General features: G+C 38.5%; 2 protein-coding genes across 3 annotated transcripts; both read left to right on the forward strand.

The window, feature by feature from the left end:
- The first annotated feature begins 1,172 nt into the window (after window positions 1-1,172).
- On the forward strand, window positions 1,173-4,930 carry LOC307124879 (uncharacterized protein). Its single transcript, XM_079814358.1, has 5 exons — window positions 1,173-1,515; window positions 2,471-2,985; window positions 3,111-3,211; window positions 4,245-4,603; window positions 4,689-4,930. Exons 2-5 carry the CDS (start codon window positions 2,827-2,829, stop codon window positions 4,799-4,801), a joined length of 732 nt encoding a protein of 243 aa, XP_079670484.1. The 5' UTR covers window positions 1,173-1,515; window positions 2,471-2,826; the 3' UTR covers window positions 4,802-4,930.
- LOC307124877 (uncharacterized protein) lies at window positions 4,692-21,052 on the forward strand. 2 transcript variants are annotated; one of them, XM_079814354.1, is made up of 13 exons: window positions 4,692-4,789; window positions 5,568-5,604; window positions 5,709-5,807; window positions 7,389-7,573; window positions 8,292-8,373; window positions 9,873-9,949; window positions 11,271-11,551; window positions 13,909-15,563; window positions 16,434-16,547; window positions 16,673-16,909; window positions 17,004-17,141; window positions 17,573-17,698; window positions 17,839-21,052. In XM_079814354.1, exons 3-13 carry the CDS (start codon window positions 5,709-5,711, stop codon window positions 17,983-17,985), a joined length of 3,141 nt encoding a protein of 1,046 aa, XP_079670480.1. In that variant the 5' UTR covers window positions 4,692-4,789; window positions 5,568-5,604; the 3' UTR covers window positions 17,986-21,052. The 2 variants fall into 2 exon arrangements, with proteins under 2 accessions (XP_079670480.1, XP_079670481.1); XM_079814355.1 differs by having other exon boundaries at window positions 17,573-17,664; window positions 17,839-21,038.
- Window positions 21,053-21,768: the final 716 nt, after the last annotated feature.

Genomic DNA, 21,768 nt, shown 5'->3' on the forward strand with positions numbered 1-21,768 from the left:
CGGTTTAATTTGAAGCCAGGAAATTCTACTTTAGAAGTACATTTTCACAAAAAAACGGGACAATTCGTGTCCCGGGAAATAATATACATTTCCCGGGACAGTCGCTCAAAAAAGAGAATAATCCCTGGAAAACCGGGACGGGTGGCAACGCTATTCACTGCACAAAAACAGGGCTCTGGACGCACCGAGCTCTAGATACAAGTCATTACAGGTGAATGTTTGATTTTTATACTTTGTTCAACGTTTAAAGAATCTCACTTTTTTTCTGCCCCTATGGGGGTTTGAATTAAATGTTTAATCTCATTTTCAGTCCACTTGGATCACGTCAGAGTGTGACTCATCCGCTGTGCCACATTCAGGATGTACTTCCTCCTGGACTCTTTAAATATAGTTGATCCAAATAAATCTGTGCAAAAAGGATTTTGCAAAGAGTACTTATAAAACAAATCCAAAACCAACGCATCAACGACAACTCAACTTCCGCAGATTATGAGTCATTCCCAAAAGTTTCCACAAGATGACACTCTTTCGCAAAAATTAGACTCGCTATCTTGTGCAGAGCTTTTGAAGAAGAATTTACCTACATCCAAAGCCTTACACAGTCTACGAATGAAGATCCAGCAACAGAAACTGAGGAGATGAGAGACTCGAACTCCAGCATCTGTGGAGAAAGATAGACAACATTTTACCAGAAAAGTTTGCAGGGTGACAAACAAAGGTCTGCATTGTCACTGAGCATTAGGGTATTTACAAAGCACGGACAAAAATATAGAGTGAAAATATGTCAATTAGATCAGGGGTTTTCAAACTTTATGATGCCAAGGACCCCCAAATATGATGAACCTTTTATGAGGGACCCCCTTCCTTAAATCCATCTATATTTTTATGTATGACATTTTTTTAAACTGTTGGATAAATACTATAGTAAGTGTGACATTATAAATACAACATATTGTTTCCAAGCATAAATCAGCTATACTTAGGCTAATGTTGGAGTTATAAACCTGAAGAAGAACATTTTCAATCAAAAATAATTTGTATAAGCAATTTCACAATAAACGTGTGTAAGCAGCTTATGTAGGCTACTGCGCTAAAAATACCGCTTTACAACCCCAGTGATCAATATAAAGGGGACAATAGTGTTAAAAACTCACTAGAAAGATACAAAGCAAACATACAATTCTGGAAAGTATATATACGGCAAGAAAGGAGAGACACATTTAGAACTGAAACAGTTAGAACGTTCGGTAAACTTTATACATTTTTGCTTTGTCTTTTTATTCTCTGAAATTTTCTGGGGACCCATTAGAACCTTCTGGAGGATCCCTGGTGGGTCCCCGGACCCCAGTTTGAAAACCCCTGAATTAGATGACTTAGAACTTTACAAGTCTGTGTTAAAAAACAATAATAATGTAATTTTAGAAGCAAAAGCATCACAGGGTACTTGTGGAGTTAGGAAAAACCCTGTAAGCTGTTTTTCACCCAATGCCGACTACCAAAGATCTGATCTCCGGGGTGAGACTATTTAATACAATGCTTCCTGACCTAGAATATAATATAAAAATGTCTCAGAGGTTTCAAAGCACCTTGGCCTACTAAATGACTTGCGTAACATAATAGAGCATTTCAATTAAGATTTAAAACTACACTCTGAAAAAGATAATAAAAATTGTATCTTTAGGGGTACAACAGCTTGTCACATGGGGCAGTACCCTCAAAAGGACATCTTTGTCCCTTATTTACCCCTAAAAGGTTCGTAGTAGTAACCTAAAGGTACAGATTACTACTCTAACCATTGTGAAAAAGAAGTACACTTATTTAAATTAAATGTTGACAAACGTTTTATATGTAATATAATTAGGCCTACTTATATTGTTTGACATATGGTGTACTGACAAGCATTTATGGTAAATTAAAATATAATTTAATGTAATTTCCATTGAAACGTGTATTTTTATATCATGTTGTTAAATAAATGTGAAATTACAATTGACCTTTTGTTTAGTTGTTATTATTATCTGCAAGTAGAATGCACATTCAATACAATTAAGCATACCTCTTTTTCACATGGGAAGGTACTGATATGCACCTTTCGGGGGTAGATAAGGTACACAGTTGTTCCTTTAAGGGAACTGCACCATGTGACAAGCTGTTATACCCCTACAAAAGGTACAAGGTTTGCCATTTTACCCCTTTTCCTTTCTTACCATGCAGCAGAGCATTCTACGTACATATCCGCCTGGAGGAATGCCCAGGGGCTTGTGAAACTAATTTTGAACTCACCATGCACTGCTTTTTTACAGGCTGAAAGAGTCAGTTTTAAGGGTAGGCCATAATTCACTTGCATTAAGTGTGCTCACATAATCAGACAAGCATCTTATGCATGCTTATATCATATTTATCTGCAATTATATGCACCTTTGCGTTATTTTAAATTTGTCTAGTTCTCATGCATGCACTTTCTTTACAGATCAGAGTGAGTCAAACAAGAGGGCTCCTCAACAGCCTGTTTTAAACACTCAACCAAATGGAGACCGGTGTTCAAAACAATTTAAAAAGGAAGAGGATTCATCTGAGAAGCATGCCAACTCCTTGAGAGCTCAAGCTCAAGTTTTAAGCATCAGCCGTGCAGCTTCTTCATGCCCGGTCAATGCATTTCCGTTAGCACACATAAGTCACTACTCTAGGGCATCACAAAATCCCACCTCAAATGTCTTTGTTAAAAACGGTGACATTACAAGACCACTAGTAGCAGGTAAAGAAAATGATGGCCAAACAAAATCAAACAGGCAACCAAGACATAATATCCAAGAAGTGCGTGAATACATGCATCACCAGGTCATTGAGAAATGGAAAAAGGGGCTGAAAATAAGGAAAGAAGCACAGCAAGAAGATGAAAGGAAACAAAGGAATATGCATGAAGTAGTTAGGAAACAAAGGCAAGTGCTCCACAGGGCCAAGAGAGAACAGCAACAGGAGTACAAGGTATGTGAATGAATGTTGTCTGGAAAAAGCAATAAGCAAATGTTCTTACCTAGACAAATTAAGAACAAAAGGGTTACCACTTTCGTGCTGTTACAGTAATTGGATATAAATGTGCACTTACACAGAACAGAGGCGGTTCCGAGGAGAAGAAGAGATGTGCTCATGTAGCTGACACAACTGAAGGACAATTGCCTGTCTTTCCTAGACAGAACCTAAGTGTGACAGTGTGAGTCTACTGCAGAGCCCATTGCTCCCTTTCTCAGCCTCAAGAGGGTAGTGTCGAGTCAGCAATTGTTTAAATCACAGAAAAAGACACTATTCATGGTCAAATGCATGTGGACACCACACCCTATAAATTATAGGCTTGTTTAACATTTCATTCAACTTTCCTTTAGCATCACAGCTCTCTAGACAACTTTTCAATAGATGTTGGAATATGCTGTGGGAATTTGCTCCCATTCTGGGTTGTGTCCCATTCAGATTTGAATTGATAATACCTTTTTAATTCCAATTCAGTTCTTTAAATTGAATTGGATTTTTACCAAGGTTAGCAAACAGGATGCAAAATTGAAAAAAAGAAAAGTAAAGTTTATCAAAACATAGATTGATGGACAGAAAAACAGACAACCATTTTTAAAAATGATTTTGCTGCATTTATTTGATCAAAAATACAGTAAAAACAGTAATATTGTAAAATATTATTACAATTCGAAAGAACTGTTTTTATTTTCATTTTTAAAAAATGTAATTTACTCATGTGATGCAAAGCATTTCAAAACATTTCTTATTATCAGTGCTGAAAACTGTTTTGCTGGTCAATATATTTTTGATTTATGCAACGTTGTGTTATTTTAGTATTACTTATATATTTATTATCAATTCGAATTATTACAATTGTATTTTAATAGTTTAATTTTAGTTTATTTTTTAAAGAATTTCGTTGTGTTTTAGTTTTTGTTGCCTTTAATTTATTTTTAATTTCAGTTTTAGTGATTTTAGTTCTTCAACTTACGTTTAGTTATTTAATTTAGTTGCCAAGACAACACTTTATGATTATTTTATTTTACTTTACTTTATATTATTTATTTTATATACTTATTTTATTTTATTGAAAGCCATTTCTGATAGCTTTAGTTAACAATAACAACACTGTTATGCAATGTTTGTATGTGTGATTTTGCATGTCAGTATCTCTCTTTCTCAGCTGTAATCATTCTGATCATGCTTTGATTACAAATCTGACATCTTTGAACCAGCAGAGCTAAGCAGGTGGACCAGACTCAGAGCTCAGGCATGCTGAGTGAAGCTGGCAGTCCTGCGACTGCAGCTGATGTGAGCTGGGCTCAAAACGGTTTGGAAACTCACAGACACAGAGTGGAAGCTCTCAGGAAGACAATTGGTGCTCTGGATACACACACGTACGATGATGCAGCCTGGCTGCGAATCACAGACCACAGAGGAGCTCTGAGACAGTCACGACCCACTGGACAGGGCATCTGTGGAGCCAAATCAAGGCAAACTTTGTCTGATTGTGTATCTCTAGATAGAGATACACGGACAAACCATAAACAAAAAGGAGTGTCCATTAAAAAAGAGATTAAAGATGAAAAGGATGTTGGTATGTGTGTACAAAAACATTTGGCCCCCACTAAAGCATTTAAAATCTTTGGAAGAAATACATATATATAGTGTGTTTGTTTTAGATACGGGACTGTGTGCTGCAGAGACAACATTTAGACCCCAGATTGACCAGACAGAAAAAGGACAAGAGGAGCAAAGTGATAGCAGTGACTCCACCAGCAAGGTAATATATTAAATAGCATTGAAGAAACAGTTTTTCAATGTAATATTACATTTTTTTTGGACATTGGGTAAGATGACCACAACCTTCATTTTTACAGTAGATTTTTACAACACAAAAAAAATGTAATAGTTTATTTATTCACATTTCATGGATTGGTATGCTCAATTTATGCCCAATTTAAAGGTACCCTCCACTTTTTTGAAAATAGGCTAATTTTCCAATTCCATTAGAGTTAAACAGTTGAGTTTTACCATTTTTGTATCCATTTAGAGCTCAAAAAAATCAAGCCCGACCCTACCCGAGCCCGTGCACGTTGTGTCTGAGCCCGGCCTGACACATTAACTGTAATTATGAGCCCGAGCCCGATTTACACCTGATCATTTTTTAATGCGTGGGCGTTCTGACAAGAACTGTAATGAGCGAAGCGGAGCGATGTGAGGCTCAGCTCAATAATCCGCTCTATGTCAGCGTGCTCCACTCGTGAACCGCTCACCGGTAAAATGAGGTTCGCTTAAATCCCACTCAGACATGACATTTATCTGTACTGTAGGCTACTATACTTGTTGTAGCCTTTAAACAATGTATTTTGTTTCATATTTATGTTTGAATATTATAATGTTATTTTTAAATTTCATCTGATTATGAAAAGGGCAAAGATGCGAGTGGGTTAGAAATGATTTGGACCACTTAATTAAGTTTTGTTCTGTAGAAAGCCTTTCTTTAAAGTGAATTTCGTTTTGTATAAATTGTATCTTAATTTTAATCTATGTTTCATCAGTGTTACATAACAGAAGGGACGGAGACAAGAGATACAGGTAAATTATGTTTATTGAACAACCAGAGGAGTTGACGGCAGTGCAGGTGAGGAATAGGTAGGAGTCTGATGAGGATAACTAAGTGATAGTCTTTGTACTTGCAGATGCAGCGGGCTGGAGACAGAACTGGAACGAAGGAGACTCTGGAGGATCCACACAAGACCAGGGACCACGATGGAGACTTGGAGAAACACTGGAAACAGGTAAGTAGGTTTTGGCAGTTCTTAAGGTGAGCATGAAGGTAAGCTCTAGATGCTAACGAGACCAGACAAAGACTGAGTGTGTGAAAGTAATGATAAAAAAAACACAAATGCTTGATCATTTGACGGGATCCCTTGGCGGGATATATCACCCGACCCGGCCCGCGGGTCAAGTTCGGGCTCGGGCAAAGAATCGAAACTATAAATCCATTCAGCCGATCTCTGGATCTGGCGGTAGCACTTTTAGCATAGCTTAGCATAGATCATTGAATCTGATTAGACCATTAGCATCTCGCTAAAAAATGACCAAAGACTTTCGATATTTTTCCTATTTAAAACTTGACTCTTCTGTAGTTACATTGTGTACTAAGATCGATGGAAAATTAAAAGTTGTGATTTTCTAGGCCGATATGGCTTGTAACTATACTCTCATTCCTGCGTAATACTCAAGGAACTCTGCTGCCGTACCATGGGTACAGCAGGCACAATGATATTCGCATCGCCTGAAAATAGTCCCCAGCACGCTCCCTGTGTAAGGAGGTTGTCACGTTGGTTATATTGACGGAAGTTAGCCTATTTTCAGGCACTGCGTAATATCATTGCGCCTGCTGGTATGTCAACAAAGTTCCTTGATTATTACACAGGAATGAGAGTATAGTTCCTAGCCATATCAGTCTAGAAAATCGCAACTTTTCAATTTCTGTCGGTCTTAGTACACAATGAAAGTACAGAAGTGTCCAGTTTTAAATAGGAAAAATATCGAAACTCTTTGGTCATTTTTGAGAGAGATGCTAACGGTCTAATCAGATTCAGTGATCTATGCTAAGCTATGCAAAAAGTTCTACCACCAGACCCGGAGATCGGCTGAATGGATTGGAAAACGGTACAACTCAACTGTTTAACTCAAGGGGAGTTGGAAAATGTGCCTATTTTCAAAATCTGTTCCTTTAATCTAAATATAATTTGTAAAATTAATTTAGTCAAAACACTTAACTGAACTAATTTTGTGTCTCTGGAAAATATGATCTATGACAACGTAAAAATTGTAATAGCAAACATTTTTTGTGTCATTTATTAATGGGGGGATTTTATGAACAAAATCATGTTTTTAGATTTTTAGGTTTTTATTTAAAAGTGAAAAGATCAGACCCTTGGGGTAAGATTGGCACAGAAGGGCTAGAGTGGCATGTTGTTACTAGTGTTATTATGTTTAATACTTAAATAAAATTCATGCAGTTATTATTCAATAATTCCATGAGTTATTTATTCATTAAATCCTATAGGCTCATTGAGTGAAATCATTACATTTGAATATACAGTGTTGCTATTATGACAAAACATCAATGTATGTGCCTGTATATAAATCATAGAATACATTTACCTTTCAGATGAATCTCTTTTAGTTGGATTTTGCTTTGCCTGTCATTTGCTTATTCAATTGTCCAACTAAAAAGGTGACTCATAGGGTAGATTCTGTCTGTAGCTACAAATTGCAAATGTGCACTAAATGGCGTGCATGGCACGTGTATGTCAAAGTATTGAACGCACATTTATGTCTGGCTCCTCTATTAATGCAATTTGTAGTGGAGTGAGCTGAGTGAGTTGTACAGCCAGTGGCTCCACGGCAACCTTTCTCTGGCTCAGAGCCAGCAGTTCCTGAGGGAAGAGGAGCTGAGGGCACGGAAGTACAACGCCCTCTTCAGGCTTAGTGAAAAAGCGGTCTGGGAGAAGACCCAAGCTGAGCTTGACTGGTTGGAGCATTGCAGAAGGTAATGGAAAACTTGTAATGATGTTACATAATCACAATACAACAACATATTCTGTTACAGTTACATTATAAAATATGTATTCAGATTACCGGTGCATTTAGTGAAAATGGGGATTTCTTTGAATAGGATATACTGTATAATCAGGATGTATAAGGGAAACAATATTGTGTAAGCAATGGCACAATCTGCTCACTGCTGAATATCACATTCGCAACTGGGACCTCTCACAACATCACATATTCTCAAGTCAAGCATGTTCAACCTTTGAATCAGTTGCCAACCCAACTCAATTGAATGCCTTTTACTTAACACAATACTGTCATTACATAGAAACATTGTAATTCTAAAATAGTGCCATTTTTAATGATTACACTGTTTTGCTGTTGTACAGAAAATACAAGGCACTATGAAGTATTGTTTTTCTCTCATCTTTAAGTGGCCTTGAGCTGATTAAGTATAATTGTTTTGTAAATAATTCAAGATTTGTCAATTAGTCATTTGTCACAGAGCTCCCATTACTGGATGACAGCATTTTACTCTGTATCATTATAGATGTTAGTCCTCAATTTCATAACTGATGCAATTTGTTTATGCAACAATTTTTATTACCACTTATTCATATGAGAAAATTATTTAAATCATATACAAGTATGATGTTATTGTTACAGCCATTGTATGTAACCATCAATATTGTCATATAACACATCTGTTTTCATAGAACATTACAAGATGATGCACTTGCTTTAGCTGATCTCAAGGAGAAGCAGGAGGAAGTAATCCACAGACTCCAACAAGAGCAGGTGACTTTTGAGGACGTTTTAAGTTTTAAAAAAAGTTAATCTTTTTGTTTAGCAAGGATGCATTAAATTGATCAAATATATGACATCTACGTTGTTACAAAAGTCCCATTTCAAATAAATGCTGTTCTTTTGAACTATTTAGCAAAGAGTCCCAAAAAAAGAACGTTTCCACAAACATAAAACAGCACATTGTTATCAATGTTGGAAACAATTACGTGTAGCCTATCTTAAGCACCAAAGTAAAAATTCAGCTTTATCATCACAGGAATAAATGACATTTTACAATATAATAAAACAGAAAACATTTATTTTAAATTGTAGTAGTATTCCACGTTATTACAAATAATGGAGCATTGGTGAGCATAAAAGACTTCTTTCAAAAACATAAAGTATCACCTCCATTTATATATGTAAGCATCTGATCGATGTTGATTAGGCAGAGATCCACCAGTGGAGAAATATATACAGATCAGGCAGGCGGTAGAGACGGTTGCTTCTCCACCATCAGAGAGACATTCTTCAAATCAAGCAGTCAGCTATTCACTTCTGACAATTGCTGCAAATGCAGACACTGCCAAAGAAATAAAGAAACACCAAGCGGGAGAACACTGTCAGATTCAACGAATCAGAAATCTACCCTTTTACTTCAGTAAGTCTGTGGTTAACATGAAACAGCATTCACAAGCCACTTTCAAAATTTGAGGAATTTACAAATGCAGCATGTTGTAATGGAATACCAGACTCGGAGACAGATTTTAGGTTAACACCACTACCTATCACTATCCCCTCAAATAGTGCCCTATTTAAAGGGGACATAACACACACAGTGTCTGCCAATCTCATGTAATTCTTGAGTACCTATAGAGTAGTATTGCATCCTTCATATCGCCGAAGAGTCTTTAGTTTAGTTTTATCTTTTTTTTCAGAGTTTAAGACAGAAACAGCTGTACCGCTTCTTTCCGAAAACAGTCGAGCTCCTGGAGGCGTACCGTGGGCAGAGCTAAAGAGTCACGATCACACACACACACAATACATGATCGCATTATCCCTGGATAACTTTCGATTCACTATACGTTCGTGTTGTTTATATTATATGCACTTATGTGCCGATTGCCAACAAAACACAGGCATTTGATGCAGTTTACTTACTGCCTGTGGTTTCGAAACATGACTGGGATCTTTTATCTTACATAAGAAAGTCATATACACCTAGGATGGCTTGAGGGTGAGTAAATCATGGAGTCATTTTCATTTTTGGGTGAACTATCCCTTTAAATGTTCACAGTAAAAAAACAAAAAAACGAACAAAAAAAAAGACAACCTAAATAGTCCATTTTGATTTCATGTTGACTTTTTACAAAGTCCAAAATGCAACAGTTCCCATTGCCGTTACTGCAATAATGTGATGGATTGAACAGGAGTGCAAAACCATGTGATAATTACCCATAATGCTCAGATTCCACTTTTAGAAGTACTGATTTTATGCTGATGTTTTGCAGGAGGAAGAGGGTGTTATGCAGCCTGGGATTAAGCCAGATGCTAGAAGCACAGATGAAGCACCCAGAGAAGAAGGGAGGCAAGTGTGATCCCTATCATTCCATAATTTATTATCATACACTTACACAGAGAAGCAGGAAGCATATTTTAGTTCCATATACAGTAAGCAGAGGCAGTGCCAACACATTTATGTAGGATACCACCTCAAGAGGAAATACTGCAGTGCACCACTTACTGTCTTGCAAATCCTGCATGACACACAACAGAGGAGGAGACATGGCAGAAGTGTGTGCATATCATAAGCTTGTTATCTACAGCATTTACTGTGTCTGTCTTGGTTACATGCACCACTCAGAGTAATTACCCTTGGAGAGAGAGAAATGGAAGGAAGTCGCAGAGATAGAGTGGAGACAGATTGAGTGAGAGAGAGAGGAGGGGGAGGCAGGATGGGAGGAGAGAGTTATTGGATGAGAGAGAGTGAGGGAAGCAGGAGGAAGTTAAAGAGAATAAAAAGAGGGCATAGCTGTAGAATAGAGATGCAGGATGACTGCTCTCTCAGCCCGTGGCTCGACTGCAACTGCAAGTAGACACGATATTTGGGGAGTGGCAGCAGCGTCTCACAGGGGACCTGAAGGAGGACAGGCTACTGTTCCTCTGGCTGCTTGCTCGCGACTGAGCCCCTTTGTGATGGCAGTATGCCAGTCATGAACAGGTCAGGGTAGGTGGACGACATTTCTCTCTCTCTCACTCTTTCTGATTCTCACTCTTTTACTCTTTCTATTTGCATGAGTAGGCATTAGTTGTGTGTAAGGTATATAACAGGGACTTAAAGCAGTAGTTCACTCAAACATGAGCATTCTGTTAAGTACATTTCAGTACATTATTTTTAACTTTTTCCATGCAATTACAATTAATAGAAACTAAGTCTTCTGTTTGATGCTTGAAAGCCACAGATCCTGCTAAATTTAATTGCACAAAATTGCAAAAAAAAGATTCTATTAGATATCATTATATTTCGGAAGATGCGTTTTCTTTCATATGGGACAAAGAAAAATATGTTGTTATAATTTGAAGGATAAAACGTGCAATAAAGTTCAATTCATTAACTAAAGTTCAATTCAGTAAGTTTTGTTTTATTTACATTGTATCATTAACTAACAATGAACAATAACTTTTAGCATTTATTAATCTAGGTTCACATTAATTTTACATATACTAATACATTTTTAATATTTCAAGTTATAATTTAACATTAATCGAGAGTAATACATAATGAAAAACATATTAAATTGTTTTTCATTGTTGTCAATATCTATTGTAAAATTATAGTAAAATGTTACATGATGAGGCCTTCGATTTGAGACTAAATGTGAGTGCAAACTTTGCTTGTTTTCCTTCAGCTTGTTGAGTAAGGCAGGTTTGAGGAGGCTGTTGTCATCAGATGAAGTGTGGACTTTAGGAAGGAAGAGGAACCAAGTGGAATTTGTCCCAGCCGAGCAGGATATTCTGCAAGTTGCAGAATCAAATAATCCTCCTGCCAGTCCCTTTCACAGTTACAGCCGACAGAACCAGGCCCCTCTTCACCTTATCAGTCCAGAAAGAATCGCCAAGACGGAAGGTGGAAGCACTTCATGTCAGCGTGATGCTGTGAAGGCTTTAAAATCAGGATCTGAAGTCAATGGTGGGTAGAGGGCTCTGTGTTTTCTGGGGATTTTGAAGCTTTCATGAACACATAGTGACTGCTTCGTCTTCATATCAGGCCGCCAAACAAAGCAGTCAGACTTCATACAGTCTGATTTTACTATTTCACAGTCTGTATCATTGATAGATGCCGTTCTGTTGTTATTGAGTGGACTGCAATTCATTGTGAGTGCTGATTTACAGTATGTTTATTTTCTGCTGACTCATGCTGTTAGCAGAATGACTCAATACCCATACTGATTTACTGTGGCATTTATAGCACTGCATATAATGCAAAACTGGAAAACAATTACACTGTCATAAAAGTGTCAGAAAATCAGAACCAATTCTAATGGGATTGAAGAGGAATCCTTTTAGAATCAAATAAGGGGCCGGTTGCATAAACTGCTAAGACTAGCCTTACAAGTTATTTTTTCTCTATTTAAAATACATACATTTCTCGTAACTGGCACGCAATCAGTTCTGGGGTAAGCAAGGCCACGAAGGATCCATTTGTTGTATTTTGGTTTTAGGGCTGGTTTGGCTTTGGATAACCTAAATGGAAACCACAATGGAACATTTATAGGTGTGAAGTACTTTAGCTGTGACAAAAGTCACGGTGTCATTGTCAGAGCTGAGGACATCGCTCATATTCACAGAGAACATAGTAGTGATGTAGAGACAGGGGTGGATGAGGATCTCTTCTCAGATGAGGAACTGCCTAGTGCAAAGAGAGATAAACACATTGCTAAGACTAGCCTTACAAGCTCTTTTTTTTCCCTTTAAAATTTGTCAATTTCTCTCAAAAAATCCTGTTGTTACTGCCGCGCAATGAGTTCTGGGGTAAGCAAGGATGTGAAGGATCCATTTGTTGTATCCTTCTTTTCACGGGAAACCAAGGCCGCATTTGAAGGAACCTTCAAAATTGAGGCCGCCGGTGACGCAATCGGCCTTCAAATGCGCCCATTCTGAATGGGACGCAGCATATGAATGGGTCATTGAAACATTGAATTCATATAATTATATACCATTGGAAAAAGTAGTGATGATCTTAATAGTAGGACAAATGAGCGTCCGAATCAAGGCTGGACATGGTATTTTAAAACCCTATTTAACATTTTATTTTAAACAGTTGGCAAACAGGGGCGCCGCTAAGGGGGGGAAAGTTAGGACGATTCTAAGGGCCCACACACTTTTGGGGCCCCCGGAGATCATTAAGTTTTGTTTTGTATAAATTGTATCTTAATTTTAATCAGTGTTTCATCAGCCAATTGGGGCATTCTGGGTCGAGCGAGCAGTGCTTAATTGGTCAGTATTATTAAATTGCAGACAAATATTTTGGATAGCTAGGTTGGTGCGGTAGGGGGCCCAACATCATATTCTTTCATAGGGCCCAAAATTGCTAGCGGCGCCCCTGTTGGCAAATATTGTTATATTCCTTCGCGCTAAAAAGCACCATATCCCTACTATATAGTACTGCGATTTTGGATGCAGCCTTAGCATTATGGCACTGCTGGTTACCCAGCATGCTTTGTGGCTGGGCTCAACTCAGAACAAGTTTAATCGCTAGGAATATGTGAAACATTTTTATTGGGGTATATAGTTGATTGAAGGTTTACATTTTGCTGTAATATTGCATGTGTTACCATTGTTGAGATTTACAGTCAAACCAAAAATTATTCAGACACCGGATATAATTTTGTAGGGTGCAGGACACTATAGTTCATTTATGTAAGTGAGGATAGCAAAATAAAGTAAACTGTGACATATTATACCCAAAAATTCTTCACAGTAAAAATGATAAATTTAGGACCAAAATTATTCAGACACTTGTAGTGTTTTTTCTTTAATTGCTAATGCAACCTTTTACACCACAGACTGAACAAGATTAAGCATTGCCTGGTAATTGGTTGACCTAAATGGGTATTATCTAATTGTGCACTTAAATTTAACAGCTGATTGGTTGATTGTAATCCATTACATGCCTTTCTATCAAAGTTATCTGACATTATCAAGATTAATTTGTTCTGACACAGTTTAACTCTTGAGTTTGTGTCATATTTTATTACCATTTTCTAAACTATAGCGAACAAACTGTGATAATGTGAGAAAACGTTGAAGATGTCTGAATAAATTTTGGTTTGACTGTATATCTCCAGACTTATGTAGCCTAAAGGTTATGTAAAGGGGGGAAAAAAGTGAGAATGTTTTACCACATTTGATTTGCAAAAAAATGCTATTTTAAATGCTCCAAACACAGGAGGAAGTTAAAAAATGAAAAATGAATTAACACCTAATTTTCGTCAGATAAATTTATAGAAAATCATTTGAATTATAGCCATTTATTTTTGTTTTCAGAACAAGACACACAGAAGAAAGCACAAGGGTTTTATGAGGACGCCTGCACACCCAGAAGACAAAAGCCACGATATCCAGCTGAAGTGCCAATGAAGCCTGTATTAAATATCCAGCATTTCACACTCACCCGTGAGCCTCATCCAGGCAAAAAAGATGAACTCCGATTGGAGAAGAGCCATCTTAAGCCTAATGAGCAAGATGACATAAAAACGACAAGGGTGGTCCATAGCAGTGCAACACCAGATACCACAGCTCTAAATGTACAGAACAATCAGAGACTGCACAGTGTGCTAGTGTTTAACAACAACCACAATATCTATGACCAGGATGCAGGGGGGCAATGGAAGTCATCTTTTTCATACTCCAAAACTGATAAGACCAATGCAGACCATGAGCTTCCTGAACAAAATACTCAGGCTTGTACAAATGAGCCTGTCACAGACAATCCACTTATTGAAAACTTGATTCTGGAAGCAGTAAGTGCGGAAATAAGAAAGGCTGAGGATAGTCCATCTTGTGATGTCAGTCTGTCTGAGATAGATGAAAAGTCAGAGGCAATTTCATTTCATAGCGAAGCACTCGCTTGGTCTGAGGAAGAGAGGGATTGTCTCGATGAGGAGAAGACTGAGGCAGCTCAAGCAAGTAGTTGCTCTTTGGTTTTTGCAGAAAAGTACACTATGGTACCAGACGATTTTCAGCTTTATGTGAACAATAAACAGGAAGGACGCTGTACACCACCACATTATGAAAGACAAACGGCTGGAGAGTCTACCTTGTCAGAAATTCTCTCTCCTGTAGATGAAGTTTTGTCTTACGGAAGTGCAGAACTGCTTCCGTCTGCTAAAGGAGGAGCCGCATCAGGTCTTGACAGCTATGGCTGTCCTCCTCCCCCTCCTGCCTTTGAGATTATTACATGGACCAGTGAGGAGGAACTGCCAGCTCCACCTGATTCTGTGGAAGATCTCTCCATTAACAGCGAGAACATCCCTCCTCTCCCTGTGGACTTTTCTCTGAAAAGAAGAGAGTCTCTAAGTCTAGGCTCTAACAGTCTGAGGGAAAAGGTGGTAAACGATGATACTAATGGAGCTCTATATGAGGATGCTGAGGAAAATGACTGTTCAGAGTATACTAGCTCACTTCCTGAAGATGTGAGAAATGAAATCTCAGATCCATTGTCCTCTTTTCAGATTGGAGACAGAGTTCTTGTGTGTAACTCTAGACCGGGTGTGCTGAAATATAAAGGCCTCACAGCATTTGCAAATGGTTTTTGGGCTGGTGTGGCTTTGGACAACCCGAATGGAAACCACAATGGAACATTTAGAGGTGTGAAGTACTTTAGCTGTGACAAAAGTCACGGTGTCCTTGTCAAAGCTGAGGACATCGCTCATATACACAGAGAACATAGTAGTGATGTAGAGACGGGGGTGGATGAAGATCCCTTTTCAGATGATGAACCGCCTAGTGCAAAGAGAGATAAACAACAGATAGACACATCAGTGGCAGATAGACAAAGAGGACATATTCATAGTCAGTGTCCTCCTAGAGATGAGATCATACTGACAATCACCACATGCAGACGAAAAAAAGAACCTCAGGAAGTTAAGTCTGATCAAGGGAGGAACCTTTCACATCCCTGTGAAATGTCCTTACCAAGAGTAAGTAAATATAAAAAATCTAAAGGTATATATATATATATGTATTTAAATATATATATTTATTGATTTATTTATTGATTTATTTATTGATTTATATATATATATAATATATACACTATTTGCCAAACTTTTTGGAATAAATGGAACACTAAAAAATAGACTGTAACCACTCAAAAGACAATAAGTCCCAAGGATAAGAGACAATAGGGTAACATATACTATATAGTACAAATAGTGTACTATGATAGAGCACACACACACACACACACACACACACACACACGTGTATATATATATATATATATATATATATATATATATATATATATATATATATATATATATATATATATATATATATATATATATATATATATATATATATATATATATATATATATATATATAATGTACTATGTATGTAGTATATGTTGTCCTATTGTCTCTTATCCTTGACTTATTGTCTGTTGAGTGGTTACAGTCTATTTTTGTTTACAGTCTATTTTAATTGTTCCATTTATTTCATTTTTACTACAAACTGTATGGCTAGAATGATGATAAACTACATTTGAAATGTCTGTTCCTCACACAATGTGCAACTTCAGAAAACGTATAGAATAAAAGTCATATGTACTGTACTGCTTTATTAGTGGTTTTTGTCCTTATTGGAGCTTGACAGCTCTGTGTGATTTCATTCCATGGAAAAGAACGTGTTTTGCAGAAGAAAGAAAATCATACCGTTTTGGAAAGAATGAATAAATGATGACATAATTCTTATTTTTGGGGAACTATTGCTTTCACAAACTTAGTCATGTTAATCTTATAGCATAATGGCAATTGTATCTATCACTAATCACCTGTATTTTACAGCCTCATGTGGATGCTAAACTGACAGAAGAGCTGGATAAAGATGCTCAAGATACTCAGGATACCAGAAAGAGACAAAGAATAAAATCATTGCATGACAGTCAATCTACAGATACTGTAAGTTGGCAAAACAGCCTTGAAATGTTTTAACAAAGGATACAATATCTGTAGAATAATATATATGCATGACATTTGCATGATAAAATCGTATATTTCTGAACTTCTCACTCTTTGATATTCAGGATATCAGAAAAAATGAGGAAGGTTATTTTATGCCACGTGTCTTGGAGCAGTGGCATCAGGCCCAACCCAACACACCATCAAAGATAAAGGTGTCGCCCCATGAAGACCGTATCGTATGCAGATTAGTTGATGCTGCAGTGGAAATTCTGTGCAGCCACGCAAATGAAGACACTCTTGATCTTTATGAAACACCAAGCTATCTATTAGATGATGACAGTCGCAAACATTATCGAAAGGTTAGTCTATGGAATGTATAACAAACAACTATACAAATGCTAAATGAATGAGAGAAGTAAAAATCTCATCTAAACCTTAATTTTTTTACTGTAGGTGATCTTTCAGTTAACATCTGATGTACTTCATGAGATTTTGGGTGATCTGTTAAGGACAAAACCTGCCCAGAATATAGAGGATCAATCTGTAATCTCAACTATGCAATCAAGTAAAATTTCTGTCACATTTTTAAAGGTAAAATCAGCTGTATGAACTACTGATTTTTTTATTTATTTTTTTTTTCTAATATTGTGCAGGTACTTTTAAGCTGAGATATGTAAACATAAATGCCACATTCGACCACTCTAGACACGTTGATACATCTGCCATCTTGGAATTGTGAACACTGTCACCACTTACATTAAAAATCAATGAGTTTTTTAAGATGCCACAACCTATGAAAATAATCTGCTTAAGTCTACTGCGGATATGGATATTCATACATGCGTGTGCACTGGCTTTGACCGTTCCAAAATGGCAGACAGCTTACGTATAGCGCTCCATAGAAACAGCCACTAATGAGGCATCTATGTGTATATATATATATATATATATATATATATTATATTCTCTGAAGCACAGTATATTTGAATATTTTTGGTGTGTTAATCTAAGGTTATTTGCAGGCTGCAGTGAGGAAAGAGATACAGAAAATTCTGAATTTAGAGCGAAGTGAACAACAGATGACTGAGATGCTCCAAAAACTGTGCAAATACTGGTATGCCAAGAGAGACAGAGTGGACTTTATACTGGTGTGTGTAAAGGCACTCCTATAATAATATGCTTGCTTATGAAATTAGTGGTCTTGATAAATTTTGCTCAAATATTATTTAAGACTGCAGTAAATAATAGGACTGAAAATGCCACATTTTGTCTTTTTATCTTCTTCTAGATTCAAGAACTTCATAATGAAGAAAGAACTTGGCTAGACTACAGAGCTGACCAGTACACTGTGAAAATGCATCTGACTGAAGAGATTTTCAGCCTTCTTTTGGATGACACAATATTAACCCTAAATCATATGCACATTTCAACATAGACAAGTTCCCTTTCAGTCAGTCACGTTCAACATACATCGGAACTGAATGACAAATTGATCGCTTTGAGGGACCAATCTACTTTGAGTGTTAACTAAACGAGCCAATGAACATTGGCATGTGGTTCAGGCATTCCACGCTCCTCCCCGCTGTGCGGGTATAAATAAGGAAATGGATGCACCGCATCTTTGCTTTCTGCTTTGCAGCCGAACGATTGCTGTTCCCTTTGTTGACTGTAATCGTTTCTACAAACAGGTGTTTCTTGACGAGTCTGCTCTTTGGGAGGACAGTGTTTCCAGTGTGGTGCAGGTGAGATCGCACTATCAAGTCACAGAAACAGCTGTTTTCACAGCTCTCTGAGAGTCCACCCTGTTGAGAATACAGCTGATTGTGTCTTCAAAGAGTGTGAGTGCTCACAACAGGCTGGCACTTCAGAACTGTTGTGTAGCTGCGGCCATCTCCCCTTTGTGTTCAGCAAGAGCAGTTTACTTCTAAAAGAGCTTACAGGGTTTGACCCTGCATCTTTTTTAAGATGTCATTCAAACCGTGTGTTTCTGGATGTGGTCGCTATCTGTCCCCGGCTGACGGTCACGATCGCTGTCTCTCGTGCTTGGGCATTAGGCACGCTGGTTTTCATGGATGGTTCATGTGTCTTCTGTGGGAAAATGACCATCGAGGTGTTAAGGTCCAGACTTGAACACCTCATACCTCCCTTTCGCCTATTCCCTGATCTAGTGCGTGTTCTGGGGCAACTCAGAAGGTGCCTACTTCGGTTAATAGCCTTGGAGGTGACCTGAGGATCACAGTGAGGGCTTCCCCGCCGAGTCAATCTCCTCAGACCCCTCACTCCTCCACACTGCAAGCTGCGCAGCTTCCGAGAGAGCTTGCTGGTTCCCCCAGAACAAGTGTCCAGCCATGCTGTGGTATTTACGGATGCCTCTGCCACCGGCTGGGGGGGTCACGTACAACGGCCATGCAGTCTCGGGTCTGTGGACAGGGCCTCAAGTGCATTGGCGCTTCCCCCAGTGAGCTTTCTTGCATAGACACTGTGCAAAGTAAGGGAGGACGTGGAGCAGGTCTTGTTAGTTGCGCTGTACTGGCCCAACCAGACCTGGTTCCCAGAACTGATTTTCTTTGCAACAACACCTCCCTGGCCCATTTCTCTACGGTAGGACCTACTTTCTTAGGGACGGGCACCCTTTGGCACCCATGTCCAGACCTCTGGAAACTCCATGTCTGGTCCCTGGATGGGACGCGGAGGTTTTAGTTGACCTACCCCAGTCGGTGGTAGACACCATTACTTCCGCTAGAGCAAGGGGCTCTACGAGGTGCCTCTATGCATTGAAGTGGAACCTGTTCATTGAGTGGTGTTCTTCCTCCTGGGAAGATCCCAGTTGGAGCGAAGGCTGTCTCCCTCCACCCTCAAAGTGTATGTAGCGGCAGTATAGCACGATGCAGTCGAAGGTGAGTCTATAGGGAAGCACGATCTGATCGTCAGGTTCCTCAGAGGTGCGAGGAGTTTAAATCCTCTTCGTCCTACCTCGTTACCCTCTTGGGACCTGTCTGTAGTGCTCATGGTGTTGGAGAGATCTCCCTTTGAGCCTTTGCATTGAGTAGGGCTTTTCTCTGTCCTGTCTGCGCTCTGCTCTGCGGTTATACATGGACTGAACGCAAAGCTTTAGGACCTCAGACCAGTTCTTTGTCTGTTACGGAGGCCAGAAAAAGGGAAAAGCTGTCTCCAAGCAGGGGTTAGCCCACTGGATAGTGGATGCTATTGTCTTGGCGTACCAGTCCCAAGACATGCCTTGCCCGTCCGGGTTGCGAGCACACTCAACAAGAAGTGTTGCTTCCTCCTGGGTGCTGACTCAAGGCGCCTCACTGACAGATATTTGCAGAACTGCAGGCTGGGCAAAACCTAACACATTCGCTAGATTCTATAGCCTTCGTGTAGCCGGTATCTTCATGTATACTCGCCTCCAGTGGCCAGTAGCTTGAGGGACCCGTTCTAAGTGTCGGCTTGCAATGCCACTCCCACCCGCTGGGCCGGATATGTCTATTTGCTCCAGCAGAGTTCCCCAGAAATGGCAAAAACTGTATTGAGTTCCTCCGTCACCCCCAGCAGTCAGATGTGGGGGAGCGTCTGACGCCAGGCCTACACTCATATGCATGGTGGAACCTGTGTTAGGCTGGGTGTCCATATGTAGTGGTCCCTGCGGCGACCCCATATGTGTATTCTTCCACGGTACGACCACACTGTCTTTTCCTTAACGGAACTCGCTCTGTTGTCTCTGCGATGTGTTCTGTAACCCTCATTCCCTGAAGGAGGGAACAGAGACGTACATCCTGTCACCACAATTGCTGTACCTCCGCTGAACGTCCGAGTCACTAAGTTCAGCTCCTCGTCAGAAAAGCAAAGATGCGGTGCATCCACTTCCTTAATAATATGTGTAATGCGTGAACCATATGTTCATTGGCTTGTTTAGTTAACACTCGAAGTAGATTGGTCTCTCAAAGCGATCCCTAATTCGTCGGTCAGTTCCGACTTATGCCTCTGTTCCCTCCTTCAGGCAACGAGGTTTACATATGTAAACGAGACATTTTTTTAAACTTGATGGCATTTTCATATTCTGCTTTTTTGATATGCTGTTATTTTTCTTTTTATGTAAATCTCACAAATCCTGTCAAGAACATGCCCAAGTCATATTTCATATATTTCATAAATAATTTTAGCTTGAAGAAACAAGCAAAAAAAAAAAGCGTTAACAGCTATTAAGTTTTATTAAGTTATTGTGGTACTATTAAGTTCTTGTGGTAATAATAAATTATGTTCATGACAATTAAGCACATTTTTGCACTTTTTGCAATTACTGTAATAACAACAAAACATAATTCTTCTCATTACTGAAAAAAATTAATAATGATGTATGATTTAAATTGTAAAGTATACATCATATATGTATTGGTTGTACTACCTTTAATATCTGCTGATGTAAGTACAAATTTTATGTATCATAGTCATCTGTTTACTCTGATGCATTAAAAATACTTTTACAGTATTACAGTAATGATAATCTAATGCAAATCAATCACCATGATGAATAATGGAGATAACCATAAAAGTAGATGTAATGATATATTACATTAATGAGAATTTCAGGACAAAATGTGCTTAAAGTCCGCATGAAATCAAAGTTTTTTGGCTTTTACAGTGGTATGAATATGTTAGCCTTACAGTTATAGTGTGTTTCAAAACAATGACAAAATTCGTATTTAGAAGATATAAGCGTTAGAAACTTACAATCTCTCACTTCCGCCAATATGAATCAACGATAGAGGGGTAGGGAATGATTCAAACAGTGTAAATATGCTTTCCCTTGGGGCGAATAAAGTCTGCTCCAGTCCAGAGACACGGAAGCACAGAACGGATAATATGCGCGAGTCAGTACAGACCACAAAACGTATCGGACCAATTAGAATTCTGCACATAATGCTGTATTTTAAAGCGATATTGAGGTGATTTGGAGGAGAAACTGTTAGGCAGACGGCATTAGAAACAGCACTGATGAGTAAAAGAAATAACACTGGTGCCATGCACAAAATTAAATGACACTTTTCAAACTACACATTCTCAGCATGATTATGTTCACTGTTTTGCTTTAGTAACAGTTTTATATTAAATCTAAAAGGGATATCTATGGTTCTGACCGAGCTGTGAAACACTTTAAAAAGGAGAGAAGCTGCTCGGTATGTCCCGCCTTGTCTTCCTGTTTCAGTGAAAATTACGT

This window comes from Gobio gobio (assembly GCF_949357685.1).
Source record: "Gobio gobio genome assembly, chromosome: 4".
In the NCBI taxonomy this organism is placed as follows: domain Eukaryota; kingdom Metazoa; phylum Chordata; class Actinopteri; order Cypriniformes; family Gobionidae; genus Gobio; species Gobio gobio.